Source organism: Coccinella septempunctata, chromosome 4, assembly GCF_907165205.1.
Source record: "Coccinella septempunctata chromosome 4, icCocSept1.1, whole genome shotgun sequence".
Classification (NCBI taxonomy): domain Eukaryota; kingdom Metazoa; phylum Arthropoda; class Insecta; order Coleoptera; family Coccinellidae; genus Coccinella; species Coccinella septempunctata.
In genome coordinates this window covers 2,357,740-2,377,051 of record NC_058192.1, presented here as the reverse complement: position 1 = coordinate 2,377,051, position 19,312 = coordinate 2,357,740, and the positions used below count along the sequence as shown (strand labels likewise).

Here is a 19,312-nt window from a genome sequence, read left to right as displayed (position 1 = left end):
GGAAATCCTCTACATTTTTACCTTTTTTGTCATACCTAGGCCAGTAAACGGTGCTAATTGGGACGCTCTGAATGGCCTCATTATATCATTCCAGCGAAACACCGAAAGCCAATTTTTTTTTGCCTCTTAACTCGGTTTTTATTTGTATTACTACTCACTTGTCTTGAATGCCGAATAAAAATATATCAACTTCCGATGAGAATCCTTTACAACACAGCCGGAGTAATCATAACCATATAATAATAAAAATAAAATAAATGAATTCACGAATAAAAACATGTGCGTGTTCAAGAGGCTAATTCATTATGTTAATCCTCAATTATTGCGTCCATATTCGGATAAAAGGTAAGATGTTTTTATCTATATCACTCGGAGAAATTACATTTAATAATCGTGTTTTACATTTCGTTAACTGCATAAAGAGAGGTTACATCCACCTCAAATTTAAATATTGAATCTGTAAAAGGTTAATTGGTCACAAATTGAGAATTTGTCACACTCCCATATCTAAATACGGAAACCATTGATTCGATCTCTGTTTTGAAAAAAACTCAACGTTGTGATCCTTGAAAGTTCTTCTAGAAGTGTTACAACTCAGCGGATTATCTGATACACTCTAGGCTTAAAATCGGACTGCCTATTAAACAGAGGCGGCACATTTGGGCAGGCCGATCAATATTCGTATTGAAAGAGATCGAATTTATTTTGGACACGAAATAGTTACCCGACCTTGGCTTTACAAAGTTGCTTGCCATTAACACCGAAACGATTGAACTGATTTTGCTCGAAGAACAAGCAGCATCAATAATTTCTTGAAAATCGATTCGTAGTTGTCCTGCAGAGTGAATATTTCACTTCATTCATCTGTATAGGTGCTACTGAAACGCGTAAATGTTGTGGTTAATGGTCTATTCTGCTGAAAATCAAATTATAGTAATTCATTTTCTTTATTTAATTATGGATTTTCATCAAGTATCGGAAACATCCATTCAATTGTGTGCATTCAACATCGCTACTACCTATGACACCTCGCAGCATATATGTACCTACATAAAGAGATAAAATAGGTATTATGCCTCTATAAATTCATAACTTTAACTGTTTGCGAAGTAGTTACCCTGGTAGTCGTTCGATATTTATGGAGTTGATTCAATTTTCAAGTGACTTAAACTGTCGTGATTCTCAATAACGTGTATGAATTAGTTGTAGTAACAATTTTATTAACATGACCAAATGATTCGTTTGCTAGTTTAATGATATTTGATTTGGTTCATGTGAGAAATATGCTGCTTATTGTGGTTGCGTTCAACCGACACAAAATCGATTGGGAAATTTACATCTATAGTTTTTCGTTCCTTTGGTGGGTTCAAAGTGATACTAGAGAGGCTCAAGAAGTATTCACACTTCCTCACAGTCTCTTTCCTCCAAAAATGTAGACTCTAGCAAAGGGGTTCGAGAAGCTTGATTGGGAAATCAAATATCAGACAGTTACTGGATTTCCATAATGAAATCACTGATATTTTTTCAGGATAAGCAATTGGTCATTCTCAAATGGGCGTATGTAGATCTTAATTTGATTCAAGAATGACATTCGAAATGCTTATGACTGAATAATGTATTGAAAATAAAGCAAGAAGGATTCGCCAACCCAGCATTGATTCCCCGATCAAGCTTTGAGAAATCGGGCATACAGTGTGGAATTTGGGCTTGTTTGTCATCCAGAATAGCATGTATTCAAAAATTTTCTTCCTCAAGTAGTCTAGGTTGATATTTTCTGACTAAACATGATTCTTAGCTTCTTCTACATCACATTTAACTTGTGCAGTTGATGTTTCAGAGGGTCGGGTAGAATTTTACCAATAATTCTTCCAGTCAGCTCCAATTTTTGGATTCTTGGTATCTAATCCTTTGAAAAAATTCTTTTCGCACGTTGGCAGGACTGATATCTGAATAAGTGTCTTCACATGAAAGATTATGCCATACAGGGTGAAAATGAATACTTCTGGAATCCAGAAGTGATCAATAGCCCCAACTTCAACCTTGGTCGGAGATAGAGATGCCTCCAATAAGAAGAATTGGATTCTTCTAAATATTTACCATCCACCTGCACACGCAGGACTGCTAGCCAGTCTAGGAAGCGAAAATATCCAGTCCTTTCACCGATTCTACCGCTAGTATTGACGTAAGTTTCGTTCTTCGACAACCGAACTTCTTCGGACTACTTGTAGATGTCAAATCACCTATGGATGCCGGATTTCCCGTAAGGTACGCTCACGCTTCGTCTCCGAAGGCTATCTAATTTTTGATTAATGTTCTACGATCGTTGAAATGAATTATATCTGTCATTTTTTGCAGACGCCGAAGTCTCCCGCGAATATAAGTCACACCAGCTTTCAATCGGTGAGACGATCAAATATTTGAGGTCGTTTTTTCGACCGATCTGCTTACGGTTATTGGGTTAACCCTGAAGAGGTACACATCACGCTTAGAAGATTATTTTTAGAACGATACGTAAAGTTTGGGTGTTGCTTGTTGCTATTCTTCAGGTTAGATGGGACCAAACGCAATATAAAGCGCTGAAAGTTCTCACAAAATACCATGAAGCTCCCTCAAATTGACTTAGAAGGGTTCTATTGTATGGCCACTTCGCTCACCAGATTTAAATCCTATAACTTCATCTGGGGTACCAGTATTAAGTCTATGCAGTGGAAATTAATGGTATGGAAGAACAATGAACACTTAATAAATGCAAATTTAAAGTTTTGGGGATGTTTCAAACTTTTCTCGACCCCTTTTCAATGCTCCATGATCGTGAATAAAAATTTTTATAGGTATTTGAAGGGTTTCTGATTCGAATCGTTCAAATACACGATCGAAAATCATACTGAGCGTCCACAAGGATGTCAAAAAGAAATTTGAAAATAGATCAAAGCCCCTATTTTCTAATTCCTCATTGAGAATATTGACAGAAGGTTGTTTATCGCATAATTCAATCAATTTTGCCCAGAAGGTGCTTCAAGTTGACCGTGTTGCTCCTCAACCTTTTTTTCACTACCGAATAGAATAATTACTTACTGCTAAATATAGAACATATATGGAAGAATCACTTTCCTCCCCAGAAATGAATAATTCAGTCGAAGCATTTGATTTCCATAATTTTTTCCATGCTGACTTTGATAGTCTTTCAGAAAACTTGATTTCCATGCCCTTGTCCAATATTTTTTCTACATACATATTCGAATTCTTAATACAGTTTTTTTGTGTTACATACATCAAGACAATGCTAATTCTTTGAGTATAAAAAAATATAAATTGGATCGTTAGGCATTACATAACAAAATAATTATACTCCATTTTTTCAAGGATTGAACGTTCGAAAAATATTTGTATAATTTATTCGATACTCAGAAATTGCTGTGTCTTCAGCGCTCTATAATTAATTAAATGAGCTACCTCAAAATTTCTCTCTACAGGCTATGACTTTTTGTGCAATTATGTGTTCATTTCAAATGGAGCTTCTTAATACCTACTGGTTATAGTTTTATCATAAAATTTCTCCAGGGAAGCTTGTAAGAAACATTTAAAATTTATGTTTGTTGGTGAATTGAAACATGAAAATACCATACAATTTTCCTAGAGAGAGTTTTTATTTAGTCGAACCAAAGATTGGCTGTTCTTCTTGTTTCGTTTTCAATTAATTTTGATCTTGAAATATCTTCTCAAGAACTAAATGGCTATGAGTCAATTGCTTCTCTGAAAGATATTGAAATACCTGGAAATTCGTCAAAACAATTCATATAAAGGACTTCTGAATATTGATAGCGCATGAGGGAAATCCGTGCTTTATCTCAATGTCAAATCTTCAATGTCGATTCAAATTCGATGATCAGTTGTGTAACACTGCATAAAATCTTTCAGTTGCATAACTTACTTTACTTTGAGTGTGTTGAACAGCACGTACACTATTAAAATCTTCATTTCCATTCATTATGGGAATATACAACGAACATCCCTGTAAGTTTCAAGAATATATTATAGAAAAACAACTATTAAAAGAGAAGAATTGCTTCTGATCACTTCATCTACGATAGATCAATACAAAATGAGAAAATTGAAAGTATCCTATTGTTGTAAAGTGATACCATTGTATTAGGGTTGGTCTTGGGTGGGGTTACTTTGTCGAATGAAAAAAATTATTTATATGACACAACAAATGAAAGAAGACCTTCATTCCATCCACAATCAGATCGCATTACCAACATATTTTCGTCATACAACCCAATAATCTCATTCAGAATAACGCAAATGAAGTTAATAAAATTCGCGATTAGCTCATATAAATTATTATAACATTATGTAGCTTTTTCACAGATATCTGGAGTCGTTTTCAGGACGTTAAGCGATAAGAACAACGACAAATTTACATATCGCGTGCGTGGTTTATGAGAAAATAGTACCCAAGCTTAGATTAACACATCAAGAATACAGTGGGTATACCCACTGCACTGGGACACTCAACATTGTTCTTCAGAAAGTGATTCGAATTCATTATCAGTGGCATTATGGCAATAGCCTACACAAGTGCAGTAGTTTTTCAGTGAACGCGACCAAATATTTGATGACTCAGTGAAAAATAGCACTACTATTCAAAAGTAAACCAAAAAAGTTTAAAAAAATTGATTTTCTCCAAAATTCGGTCAGAGATACGAAAGTTTGGTATGAAAATATTGGTTTTCGAATATGCTGAATCTATTACGAGCAATTTCGAAAGCCTATCTCCCTTCGTTTAGATTTTTATCTTGGAAATGGCATTTTTTCAAAAATTGCAAACTTCAATCTGCGATATCTCCTGTTATATTCATCTGATCCAATTGGGATTTCCGGTTCTATAATCAGCGTTGCCTAGGCTTCAACCCTAGCACAAAAAGTCGATTTCGAAAATCTCGATTTTTTGGGTCAAAAATGAGCAAGGGGTTAGACCCCCCTAAAATGACCTATTTGTTACTCTGTCTGAAAATCAGGATGTTCTATTACTGTCCTAGGATATGCAATGCATTGAAGTTGTTCTGAAGATTCGAGAAAACCAAACAGTTGATGATTCAATAGAGAATTGCACTCCAGAGAGCTCTTCGAAGTCAACTCGAAAATGAAAAGTGGAAAAACGAAAAAAATTATTTTCTCCTAAACAGTGTCAGATATTGGAAAGTTTGGTATGAAAATATAGGTTTTCGAACACGCTTAATCTATTGCAAGCAATTTCAAATGCCTATCTCCCTTCGTTTAGAATTTCATCTTGGAAATGGCATTTTTCAAAAATTGCAATTTTCAATCGGCGATATCTCCTGTTATATTAGTCTGATCTAATTGGGATTTCCGGTTATATAATCAGCTTTGCCTAGGCTTCCACCCTAGCACAAAAACTCGATTTCGAAAATCTCGATTTTTTGGGTCAAAAATGAGCAAGGGGTTAGACCCCCCTAAAATGACCTGTTTGCTACTCTGTCTAAAAATCAAGATGTTCTATCAGTATCCTCGGATATGGAATGCATAGAGGTTGTTTTGAAGATTCTAGAAAACCAAACAGTTGATGATTCAATAGAGAATTGCACTCCAGAGAGCTCTTCGAAGTCAACTCGAAAATGAAAAGTGGAAAAACAAAAAAAATTATTTTCTCCTAAACAGTGTCAGATATTGGAAAGTTTGGTATGAAAATATAGGTTTTCGAACACGCTGAATCTATTGCAAGCAATTTCAAAAGCCTATCTCCCTTCGTTTAGAATTTCATCTTGGAAATGGCATTTTTCAAAAATTGCAATTTTCAATCGGCGATATCTCCTGTTATATTCGTCTGATCTAATTGGGATTTCCGGTTATATAATCAGCTTTGCCTAGGCTTCCACCCCAGCATAAAAACTCGATTTCGAAAATCTCGATTTTTTGGGTCAAAAATGAGCAAGGGGTTAGACCCCCCTAAAATGACCTGTTTGCTACTCTGTCTAAAAATCAAGATGTTCTATCAGTATCCTCAGATATGGAGTGCATAGAATTTGTTTTGAAGATTCTAGAAAACCAAACAGTTGATGATTCAATAGAGAATTGCACTCCAGAGAGCTCTTCGAAGTCAACTCGAAAATGAAAAGTGGAAAAAAAAAAAAAAATTATTTTCTCCTAAACAGTGTCAGATATTGGAAAGTTTGGTATGAAAATATAGGTTTTCGAACACGCTGAATCTATTACAAGCAATTTCAAAAGCCTATCTCCCTTTGTTTAGAATTTCATCTTGGAAATGGCATTTTTCAAAAATTGCAATTTTCAATCGGCGATATCTCCTGTTATATTCGTCTGATCTAATTGGGATTTCCGGTTATATAATCAGCTTTGCCTAGGCTTCCACCCTAGCACAAAAACTCGATTTCGAAAATCTCGATTTTTTGGGTCAAAAATGAGCAAGGGGTTAGACCCCCCTAAAATGACCTGTTTGCTACTCTGTCTAAAAATCAAGATGTTCTATCAGTATCCTCGGATATGGAATGCATAGAGGTTGTTTTGAAGATTCTAGAAAACCAAACAGTTGATGATTCAATAGAGAATTGCACTCCAGAGAGCTCTTCGAAGTCAACTCGAAAATGAAAAGTGGAAAAACAAAAAAAATTATTTTCTCCTAAACAGTGTCAGATATTGGAAAGTTTGGTATGAAAATATAGGTTTTCGAACACGCTGAATCTATTGCAAGCAATTTCAAAAGCCTATCTCCCTTCGTTTAGAATTTCATCTTGGAAATGGCATTTTTCAAAAATTGCAATTTTCAATCGGCGATATCTCCTGTTATATTCGTCTGATCTAATTGGGATTTCCGGTTATATAATCAGCTTTGCCTAGGCTTCCACCCCAGCATAAAAACTCGATTTCGAAAATCTCGATTTTTTGGGTCAAAAATGAGCAAGGGGTTAGACCCCCCTAAAATGACCTGTTTGCTACTCTGTCTAAAAATCAAGATGTTCTATCAGTATCCTCAGATATGGAGTGCATAGAATTTGTTTTGAAGATTCTAGAAAACCAAACAGTTGATGATTCAATAGAGAATTGCACTCCAGAGAGCTCTTCGAAGTCAACTCGAAAATGAAAAGTGGAAAAACAAAAAAAATTATTTTCTCCTAAACAGTGTCAGATATTGGAAAGTTTGGTATGAAAATATAGGTTTTCGAACACGCTGAATCTATTGCAAGCAATTTCAAAAGCCTATCTCCCTTTGTTTAGAATTTCATCTTGGAAACGGCATTTTTCAAAAATTGCAATTTTCAATCGGCGATATCTCCTGTTATATTCGTCTGATCTAATTGGGATTTCCGGTTATATAATCAGCTTTGCCTAGGCTTCCACCCTAGTACAAAAACTCGATTTTTAAAATCTCGATTTTTTGGGTCGAAAATGAGCAAGGGGTTAGACCCCCCTAAAATGACCTATTTGCTACTCTGTCTAAAAATCAAGATGTTCTATCAGTATCCTCGGATATGGAGTGCATAGAAGTTGTTTTGAAGATTCTAGAAAACCAAACAGTTGATGATTTAATAGAGAATTGCACTCCAGAGAGCTCTTCGAAGTCAACTCGAAAATGAAAAGTGGAAAAACAAAAAAAATTATTTTCTCCTGAACTGGGCCAGATATTTGAAATTTTGGTATGAAAATATAGGTTTTCGAACACGCTGAATCTATTGCGAGCAATTTCGAAAGCCTACCTCCCTTCGTTTAGATTTTCATCTTGGAAATGGCATTTTTCATAAATTGCGAATTTCACTTGAGAATTCGTCAAGACCGAACGGTTGTGCTGAGATGGATGAAATTCTCAGATTTATAACTAGAAGAGTTGCTCTTTCAGAATATGTATCACATTTCCATCCGATGAATTCCGATGAATTCAAATCAAGTAATAGCATTTGTCTTTGTCGTTCCTATGTCACCACGTGACAATCTCGCTTTCGAAACTTAGTTAGTTAGTTCTTGTACAACCGCCCTTCAAAAACCCTGAGATCCCTATCAGGAAGTAAATGCGGGACTTATTCAAATACCTCTCGAAATTTCCTCATGTCATAACTAATTGCAAAATCGAGATTTCATAAAATCGCATAATGTTACACAAATACACTGGATACACTGAGATCTTTCAATGTCATCAAACAATTGCTAAATTGTTTGAATAGCCGCATGCGATGTATTACCAATTATCATAACTTATGTATATACCTATATGAGTTATATACGTCATCTGTCATAATTTGTAATACTTCGGGCACATATTTACTTTCCACAGTTTCAATATTATTTGTTGGCTAAACTGTCAGCAAGTGTTATTTGATTTCTGAGAGACCGCGAATACCTATACTGTATTTCCCGGTTATGTAATTTAACGCATACCGAAGTATCGAAGATTAATACTCCAAAGAGACACCTTCGTAGACATCAGTTAATTTGATTACTCCTGGCAAAATTCCGTATTGTTGGTGACATCAGATATATTTTAGTTGGTAAAGTTGTATAAAAAGTGCAGTCATTCATTGCGATTAGAGATTTATGATCAAAGACAGTAAGGAGTACTTTGTAGATAATTTATATCATCGACAAAAATCTGTCCAAGACTCAAACTTAATGTCCTTTGCGTTATTGCTGTACAACAATTCATGAAAAATATAAGGTGTGGTCGAGGAACAATTTGCTTTGAATTATTATCTCAATAAAATGCGACCGTTTTAAATTAACGACAAAAACCCAATGCATTGGTTCCATTTTGCTATGCATGGATCAACCTTGGAATCCTCGATTTGTTGTAAATTATACCTTTCAATTTTCGAATAAGTTATTCAAAAGACGAATGAGTGACCTTATTATCCTCTTGTAGGCACGTGCGAGCATAGAACGTGAACAAAAACCGTCAAAATCTACATGAAATTCAAGGCTACATTTCAAACTCCAAAAAAATATCATTTTGTGAAAATTTTATAATCAAGTTCAATAATGCATTTTCATCAAGTATCGGCCACATTCAATATTTCATAGACATCATAGACATAGAGACTCTATGTCTATGATAGACATAGAGACTACATATATGTCTATGCAATATTTCCACCACATAATTCTATGCCTTCTATCTTTATAGTTCTATGATTTCCACAGATCTAAAAAAGCTACGTCTATGATTATTTTGAATTTTAAATTATGTCTATGTCCCAAGAACACAAAAAATCCCTCGATTATACAACATTGCCACAAATAGTCAGGAGTTAATCAAATAATACTGGGTGCAGATGCAATACAATTACACGGATTCTATCCTGATTCAGGATTTTCACCGATCGAAAGGGATCTCCATCCACCCCACACACGTGCGTGTGCAGATCCGTCTCCGATCTGTAAATCCCGATCGGGAGGCGGCGGCAATCAAGAATCAAGATCGTTCGGATGGCATCCTTTTAAGAATGTGCCAGCCGGATGCTGAAATCAGTAAGTCGCGAAACGTAGTCAGTGCAGTTGCTGGGCAACTTACGTAGGACGCAAATAGGAGCGAACACAGAGAGTGGTGTGCAGTGGATGATATCTAGGTGCCCAAGTTCATAAAACGAAAGAAAAATATGGAAAATAAAAGTTTCGTACCGGATAACGTAAGTGGCAAATGGACTTTATGCGAAAAAAATTTTAAGGATAATAATAATTTTTTTTCCTTAATTTCCTGAGGAAATTCGGATCTCAATAAAATTTTCTGGTACAATTCTATGGGCTCAAGGGAGATTATGAGTGAATAAAAATTGATACTTCGAGGTACTATTTCACGAAACAATATATAGTCACTATTTTATATTTCCCATAATTTTGCATAATATGGCATATATGAAACCAAATGACTAAAACACATATCAATTTTCGATTCTAATTCAACTCATATTGACCAAAATATGAAGATAAAAAGAAATAAATAGAAAACCAAAAATTACAAAAAAGTTTAAACCCCTCCCTGCTTGGTGAAGCGAAATTCATACAAGATGGGGCTAAAAGTACAGCATTGTTTTTCAATTGATATTGTCCATAAAAGAAAGAGCAGAGTAAGAGGATGAAATGATACTGGGGTTAATGCAATATTAGAAAGATTCTCGAAATTTTACCTTTAGCTTAAGGTATGGTAAGATCGTGTTTCCAGGATTTTTTCTTCGTTCAAAAATAACACTCCAAGGAGAAACAACTGAAGCACTGTTCAAAGTAGTTTCATTAATGAAAAGTAACAATATTTCCCACCATTTTATCCCCTTTTTATGGATTTTCGAAATTATTCTTATATTGAAATACATGTCATGCTCTGAAAGAAGATTTTTTTGTCCTGTTTCTATCAAATAACCACATGTACAATCTGGAAAAAAATTCAGATTTTACCCCCTATAACACAATTTCCAAAACTAGACACCTCTACAATTAGGATATATCGAATATGGAAAATAGAAGAATAATTCCACTAACTTTTGATTACTAGAAATCGTAACTCTTAATCGAAAAAATAAGTTGTCTAAAGAGAAATGAAAATTTTATTACTGTCCTCTATGTTCTTATATATTTTCAATTTTGCATTCTTTAAGACATAAAATATTCACTCAGAAATTCGTACTCAAATCTACCCAAACTGTATTTATTATTCAAGGTTCTATGTTCAGAATGTAAAAATGTATCTCCATTCAAATATGTCCTGCCCCTCAACTATCAATGAAGAAACGCCAGAATAATTGTCGAAGATAAAAAACTGTCCTTTTGAGAAATCTCTCCAGAAACTTAATTCTATTCTTCTAATAATACATAGAAAAAAAATTAAACAATTATCAGTGGAAACACGACAACATTGACCATCTGTTCTTCGCCCAGTTAATGAACTCACAAACGATATTGTTCAAATTGTTTTGACGTGCCTCTATAGTCAAGGATTTTCATCCGTCATTAACATTTCGTTTGAGAAAAATTACCTTGTGCTACTCTTTTCATTCAGCTAATGTATTCCTTTTCCCATTATGAGCTCTGACTTAGCACCTCATTGTTGTGCAATTCGAATAAATAATAATGGATTCAAAGGAAATTATCACTGTTACTGATTATGTGAAAATTAAAACATACGGGTCTAATGTAATTTTGCAACAAAGTCGTATTTTTGTAACATATTTTCGATATCTTACAAATCGTGAGGAAATATGTATAAATCAGGATGTTCATTTATTATTTGAATGAACACCCATAAATTATGACATTAAATGGGAAGCAATGGTGCCTTTATCTATATTCGAAACCATTGAGACAGTTCTGCATTCATTAGAGGTGGATTGCTTATATTATTGAATAAAATGACATCTGATGAATAATTCAATTGCTGAGGAATTCCCTTTTTAAATATATTGAATGCAGCGCATGTCATTCGATTTTTTCGTTGAAACGAATAATGTAGCCAAGAAAAACCTTTGAGTTTCACAAGAAGCTAGCTCACTTTATTCCTGAAGTGATGCAAGTGCAAAATTTATTAAATATTCACGCTATGGGCTCTACTAAAAGATATTCGAAATGATGATTGTCGAAAAATATTGAGAAAATGTGTAATATTCATAATCCTGCGTACAAAACGGAGAAAATTTCGTTAAATATCATTTTCTAATTTCAAGCCTTCAATTTTCAGTGGATAACTCAAGTTCGTGCCTCTGATGCTATTTCTATCTAGTATGGATTGAAATTATGATCATAATTTAAAGAAATTTTACGGCTTATAATGAAACAGCTACCAGTAATTTATCTGACCGATAAATAGGTAAATAATACCATCACTTTCAAGAGAATAAAGTTACCCAACTTCGCAGAGCAGAACAGATCGATTTCCTAAGAATTCCTTCGATAGTACCAACCCCTTCAGCCTTGAATAAATTTTAATCGTTCAGTGATACATTTTACTAGAATCTTTCGGTTTATTTGACGAAAGGTTAAACCTTTTCAAGAAATTCTCGGTGTTTATAGATGGTGAAGTTCTATTTTATCTCGCAGACTGTAATAAACCGCCTACAAGGAACTGCCAATCCAAATTATGCAATAACCCGGCGATATTATTTCATTTTCTGACGGAAAAAATGGGTTCGTAATGCGATTCCGATTATTAATATTTGGGGTGTGGTGCCCGTGTTCCAAATGGGTGTACAGAACCCACCCGGAGCTCTCTCCTGTTAGCCTTGGCTGAAGACATGATAATCTGCTCGATTTTTTTCAAATGAAACTTGTTTTGACGTTTATTCCGGATTAATTACGAGTGGTCACCAGGTATATTTCTTCGCCGAAGATATTTACTGTAATTACGGCTTTGTTTAGGCGGGTAAAAGTCAAAGGTAATTTTGTACAAGGTTTTCTCATCGGCAAAAAGAAGAGTAGTTTGTCTGAAACGACTGAAAGAGTTCAGGTATAAATGAGGTGGATATTTCATCGAAATTTTTCTTGAACATGACTGAAAAAATCTGTTCGTCTGTTCTTGAATTATTCACCTTTGATATTCAATTAATTTTAACTCAGAATATCATTTGCAATTTGAATTACGCATATATGCAATTATTTTCTTCATATCATAGATTTTGTGGCATTTTGCAAGTCAATGGGCGAGTTCAGGAACGTTTGCCAACCTTGTAAATAATAGAAAAAGCTCTTTCAATGGAAATCTATTTTTTTTAAATTATATTTGTACCTTTCGGTTGCTTTCATGATTTTACAATCCTTGGAATGTCCCTGGCTCTCAAATCCAAGTGATATAAAAAAAAATTTATATTGTATTTTCCAGGTGTTTTGACATTATTCAGTCGGTTTTTATTCCTGTTTCGTTCATTATATTTATGGTTTCATCCATAGACTAAATTTAATGCATTATTAGACTATGGTTTAATCACAGAACGTCTAAACTAAAAATGTGTTCTGTGATATGAAACCATAGTTTAATAATAAATAAATCCTTGTCTATGGATGAAACCATAAATATAATGCACGAAAAAAAAAACGCCTTTTTTTCTGTGCTGGCAAGGTATTGTAACGAAAGATTCGTTCTGGTTCTCAAACCAACAAATGGAAAAACTGAAAACTTCTATTAATATCATAGCTAGAGCCATCGGACATTCACCAGAATACAATTATTCCCATTATTATATTATGGTGTATTTGCTTGAGCTATTTCACAGTATGCAGCTGTAAATCAAGAAATATTTCAGCTGAGATGGGTACAATACGCAACAACGATTCTCAGTAATTACCCATGCATAATTATAATCGAATTTGTCAGCTACTCTGATTGGTTCTTCACGTTAACGGTGCTCGTAACATTGATCTATAAAAAAGACATAAAAGGAGGATATTACGGTTTGCATAATTAATACTACGAACAACCGAATTCATTCAGTTAATTAATTTTAATGGAGTCATCGGCAGATTCTTTGTTTGTATGTGTAATAACAGAATAACCTTAACCTATTTTTATTATTCGCAATGAATTATGTGCACATATTCCAGAAAAAGATGTAATAAAACAGTAATAAAACTGCACGCTTATAGGAATCATTTGCACCTGTTGTTGCAAACAATATCGAGACTGTTGTCGTTGTCTGAGGATGCCCACCACAGTTTTGGACGAAACGTCAGGGGAAATCCCTTAACGCCCACGTTCAAAACGAAATTTCAATGCATTCTTCGCTGAGTCTATTCAACCCATCTAATTCAGATGCTAAGAGAGTCAAGCAGATGACTTTCGACCTCCAAACAGTGAATCTAGCCAGTTTCAGCGACATCGAAATAAAGCGATAAATTTTATAAGGCGATTCCTCGTAAATTCCTCCTGTGCATTTATTTGGTGTGTTGTTGAGGTTCCTGACCGTGGCCAAAGAACACGTAACTGCCGAAATATTCGTCTATCAATAGCAACCGAGCTACCTTGAATGACCTAGCAGCATCGTAATGAATTAATGAGCCCCCAGCTCAATTCTAGACCGGACTTCTTGGAATATCCCGGATCCCGCTAACTAACCGGCGTCATATGGTTTCATCATAATCCGGTACGCCAGTATCCGTCAAGAGAACTCCTATCCAGAAGAAAACTTTTAAATTTTCATCTCATTTCTTGAAGACAGCAAAAATTCGTAAAAGAAGCTAAGAATTCTGTGCAACTAGAGCGTTTAAAGGTATTCACTAGCTTGTATTAAGTTTTAAATATGTTTAAGGAAATGTCAAGGACAATTCAGATAGAGCAATTGTTAAATTTGTTGAATACCAGTGAAAAACACTGGTATTCAACAAAAATGTTCGGTAACCTCACAATAATGAATTTCCTTAAACATTAAACTGCAACCACGACTTTCTGTTATGTTCACACATGCACTATATTCGTAGTGGAAGATCTCTAAAGAAGATGAAGTGTTGAGTCTGGGAATCTGGAGGGCCATTCAATGAAATTTACTAGCTGACTAATAAGATACAAGGAACGAAGGTTGAAACCATAAATCCATAAATATCTACGACAAAAGTCTTTGGGAATATAAGTGCAATCATTCGAATAGTTCATTCTGTATAAGTAATTTTCTTCGATTAGTTTTTGAATTGGATTGGCTTCATCATTATTCAACATGTGTGTGGGGAAAATGGCAACTTCAAACGATATTATAAATTCATTCCAACCTATAAATATGTTAAAAGGTGAAAATAATCATTGATTATCATTATTTCAATTAACTGTAACTGTAGAGCCGATAGAAAAATTTCCTCTCTCATTAATAGAAAGGAAAATTACAGTTTCCAGTCCAACAATGAGTATCAGAAGTATATGGGAAGTGTAAGGTCAATCACCAGAAGATTTACTACAAGATTAGTTTAATTAAAACAGAGCACTGGTTATATTACAATGGACAATAATAATGACGCTTTCCCTCATTATCCTGAAGAGGTTTCTCGGATAAATTCCAATCGTAGGATAAAATATCTGCAGCAGATTAAGTTTAAAGACATCATCGACTTTGCCACAAAAGAATTGTTGTGCAATAATGAAACTCACATATTATTTTGTTCACCCTGTTGTGGAGCAACAAAAAGAATAATGGATACGAGATCACCAATGCATTTTCCCTAGGGATGCCTCATTTTTTCTTCTCCATATCGTATGAGATGGTTAGGTAAGGTTTCAATAAGTATGGTGTCGAGCAATTTCAACGAAATGTTCCCGGATTTTTCCAGCTCGCATCCCGATTCTTAGAAATCGGTTCTTTCAATGGCAAATCAAACGAAACATGCTCTTTACAATGCTAAATACCGAACTTATTAGTTATAATCGCTATTCGGTATTTCTCAATCATAAATCGAATTGACCATGAAGAAGCAGTCGATGTTCTTCTCGACCTTAACAATGACTCAAAAACTGTTGAAGTTATGGCAATAACACTCATCATCTTATGGTATTATGCGGCAATTAATGGTATGTACATCTTCGAATCGGCATTTAGATGAACGCCGATTATGTGTATTTCCGTTCCTTTGAAAACGTGATCGTTGGTGGTATCTACGTTCGACGTTCAATATCTGCATATTATGCTTTTTAATTGATAGTTTGTTCAGGAAATGTTCACTGTGGACGGCTGAGTTTCAGAGTTGACATTTTCCGCATCGTTTGCATTTGATCAATGATAGTTTGCTCGTGTAAGGGCTGCAAGAGCACGAGCAGAAGATATTTTCTTGGTAGCTTCAGAAGCTATATGATGTAGGCTTTTGCCAATGCAAGGCCAGGGGTGTGTTCCTCCTAAATGATAGTTATGTACTGTTCATCTCCCATTCCTGGACTTCTCTTCCTTATTTTGGTGTTTCTCATGCCCATATGGGAGTTCAGGTCCACAGGTGTTAACCTTGATACCCTTTCCGAAAGTAAGAAGGTATAGCTTGATGGTATTACAGCACTCCAAAGTCAACAGAGAAGCCTGGCTGTGTTAAACCAAGGCCCTTTAGCGTGGATTGGCTGTTTCGATGTAGATGTGCTTCCCCTTGAAGGTTTCTTTCAAGACATTCTTAAGCACAAAGGTAGACATATCTAGTGCTCCTGCCAGTAAGACTGAGGGTTCATATCCCATTGATTTGAGTCTTCAATAATGACTTCAAGTCTGGCTGAACCAGTGTAGTTGTTGAAGATGGCGAGAGCATCTTTATTGCCATGAAAATTCAAAGTTTTCTCGTAAGATACAATTTGAGTCGTCACACAGGAAAACTGGGGGATGACTGGCTGGGAAATAGGACATGGAAAAGCCAAAAAGATTGATTCTAATTCTGTATTACTTTTTATTCCAACATTTCCCTTCCAAAGCATTATGAATTCTACAGTTTACTCTGGTTTTTCCATTGCATAATATTTCTTGCGATCTTACATCCTCGAGAGTCTTTCAAAAAATGCAGGAATGTCATGGGTTCGAACCAGCTCATTTCGAATTCAGCAAAACGGACCTAGATCAGCCTTCGATTCCTTATATACAATTTTTCCGTATCAGAGTATATAACCACCATCAGCTGAAATGAATCATGCCCGCACGCGAGATGCATGAAATGTTAAGCTAAACTTGAACTTTCGATTTCGAAATAATGTTACGCCACCTATTCATTGAAAACCTTTGATTAGAATTCTAATTCTTCGTCTGATACCTAATACTATGCGTTAAATTAGTATGATCGTGTAGCGTCAGGGATATTGTTGTTATTGAATGCGCGCTGGGTTCATGAACACCAAGTTTTAATCTTGCGCTGCTCAATGTTAATTAGATTTTTATATTTTTCGAATTATCCTCGAAATTATGCTTTTTCACTGCTTCAATTTTCCTGTTGGTTAACCGTTTTTCTGCAACTGAGAATAACAAAAAGTTGAATTATGCAATTTGCAAACTGAATGCGACCTTCATTGGCCAGCTATAATGAGAAAAATGTTCAGTGCATAACGTAAAAGTAATAACGTTAGAACTTGATTCCTTCTGAAGAATTTTTCTATATGTAAGGGCAGTCGATGTTGAAATGGAATAAAAAAGCATTGAGTGAGGTTTTACCAAAATAAACTTGGAATATATCTTCATCCAAACAAGCTTGAAAATTTCTAATCCCTAGATTTTTTTCTGGAGTGACTCTTTGAGCAATCCATCATTAAATCATGGTCCTTCCATTTCAGATCCCTTCAGCAGATCTCGCAAAGAGTTGGCATATTCCAAGGCCCACACTAGCTCGAGATTCGCCTGGTTCGCAAGAATCTTCAAGTACAAACAGCAGCCATGTAAGTATATTTTCATATTTTGTGGCCTTTTTACGATGGAAACTTTTCAGAGCGCACGATCGGGCTCGCTTTTACTGACAGCGGCCAATTTGGCTCAAGTTCAAAAGGCGGAATTGACGAAAGAGGCTGGTTCTAGTACAAGAGATCAAAACATACGATATTACCTGGACCAATACCCCCACAATGAAAATTTTCCTGGTCTGGTACCCAAGAAGCAGGATCCTGACAGCGCTTCCTTAGCTAGTTCCACACATTTTACAGTTGTAAATGTACATACTAGACCTCCTAAACCGAGGAGCTTCTGTAGGAAACACCAATTGACCGTTCTGGTAGTTACGATGTCGACACTTTTTACTATTGGAATCATGGCCGCCATTTGGTTCTTAGAAAGTGAGTATAAAAAGCTGATCCAGCTGAAAATGACAAGTTTTCTCAACTATTTTCTTTTGAGAGTTGAAGCAAAAATAGTCACTAGAAAATTTTTCGCCACTATTCATTTATACCTTGTTCATCAGTTCAATCCATTTTTCACACATCTTTTCTATACTTAAGTATAATATTTGTGTTTTTCAGAACGAGCCCAACAGAGAAGACTGCTGTGGTCTTAGTGAATATGGGACGATCTCTTAGGATTGATACGATGTATTAGTACTTTTATCAAGATATGTGTTTTAGTGTTTTATTTATTTCTGACATCTCCACTGGTGGAGTCTGTAATGTAAAAATATCTAATAATCTTCTGTGATATTCTAAAAAATTGTATCGATATGTATAGTTTTTATTTATTATTTGCTGCCAAATTCAAGAACATGGCAATTTCTAAAGAAAACATGTAGTTCAATTTGACCTAATTTATATATTTATTTGGACCAAGTAATAAGGGGAAACTGAAATAAAGTTACCTTGTTGAATATTCGTCTTATTTAGGTTTCCTGGAACAATTCACAGCAACTTGAGATAGATGTATTTTATAATTACCAAATGGAAGACAAACACTTCAGCTGAGTGACCTTATGGTCTAATCTACCCAGGACAAGATAAAGAGGTGCTAGATCAATAATGATCTTGTGTTCCCTAGTTGGGCATGTTTTTTAGCTCGTGATGCAATGTTTTTATTACAAATGGGAAATAATAAAGAAAACTGGTTTATACTTTAAGAAAACTTATATTTTTACTTTACATCAGTTTATGCCTTAACAGCAAACTTCCTAGGGGGATATTTTGACATCTTCTTTATGTCTTTAGGAGTCTTAAGGGCTATTTGATGTTTAGTCAATTGACGTCTTATGGCTCTCGTCTTCTTTGGCCTCAAATCCAAAGGCTTGTATTTCTTGTTTTTGTACAACTTTCTCAAATTTTCTTTTTGTTTTTGGTGCATAACAATGTAGACTCTGGCAATTGCTTTTCTGACCACACGACTGAAATCACAAATGAATTAGTTACTTCTGCTTCCAGTCAAAAAGATTTCAGAATCCAGTGAAATTCAGAGGAATCAAAATGTTAACGGGAGACATTACTTACATTTTGGAAAGTTTGGAGGGAGCACCACCAGTAACCTTCGCTACCCTCAGGGTTGTAAGTTCTTTTTTCAACTCATCGAGCTGCCTTGTGAGCTCTTTTTTGTCTTTTGTTCTCAAATCACAGCACTTAACTTTACCCTAAAATATAAAGTTATGTTTAATGAATAAACATCAACGGTAGCAGATATGTTTAGAGAAATACAAATTGAAATTTACCATTTTGGTGGTTATGTTAACTCAGAGGTTGTCCCTGTGTTAACACGATGCTTGAAACCAAAGGAACTTTCTCCGTCTTTGGAAAGATGAGGCCTAACCTAACCTAACTTTACTTTATGTCCCTGAGTTAACCTCAAATTCTAAATATTTGTCTATGATCTTCACTTGAAAATCTATGCTCAGTCAGTGACACCAACACAAGAAAATGAAAATAGAAGAGTAAAATATTCTATGTTTCACATATAAATGATCT

General features: G+C 35.0%; 2 protein-coding genes across 2 annotated transcripts; one reads left to right on the top strand and one right to left on the bottom strand.

Moving 5' to 3' along the window:
- The first annotated feature begins 9,438 nt into the window (after positions 1-9,438).
- Positions 9,439-18,234, top strand: LOC123312157. Its single transcript, XM_044896413.1, has 4 exons — positions 9,439-9,656; positions 17,222-17,323; positions 17,374-17,713; positions 17,897-18,234. The coding sequence occupies exons 1-4, from the start codon at positions 9,627-9,629 to the stop codon at positions 17,929-17,931; spliced, it is 507 nt and encodes a 168-aa protein (XP_044752348.1). The 5' UTR covers positions 9,439-9,626; the 3' UTR covers positions 17,932-18,234.
- A 234-nt stretch (positions 18,235-18,468) lies between these two features.
- Positions 18,469-19,192, bottom strand: LOC123311492 (60S ribosomal protein L35-like). The gene is made up of 3 exons (XM_044895510.1): positions 19,060-19,192; positions 18,845-18,981; positions 18,469-18,741 (listed from the first exon to the last, which is right to left on the bottom strand). Exons 1-3 carry the CDS (start codon positions 19,060-19,062, stop codon positions 18,510-18,512), a joined length of 372 nt encoding a protein of 123 aa, XP_044751445.1. The 5' UTR covers positions 19,063-19,192; the 3' UTR covers positions 18,469-18,509.
- Positions 19,193-19,312: the final 120 nt, after the last annotated feature.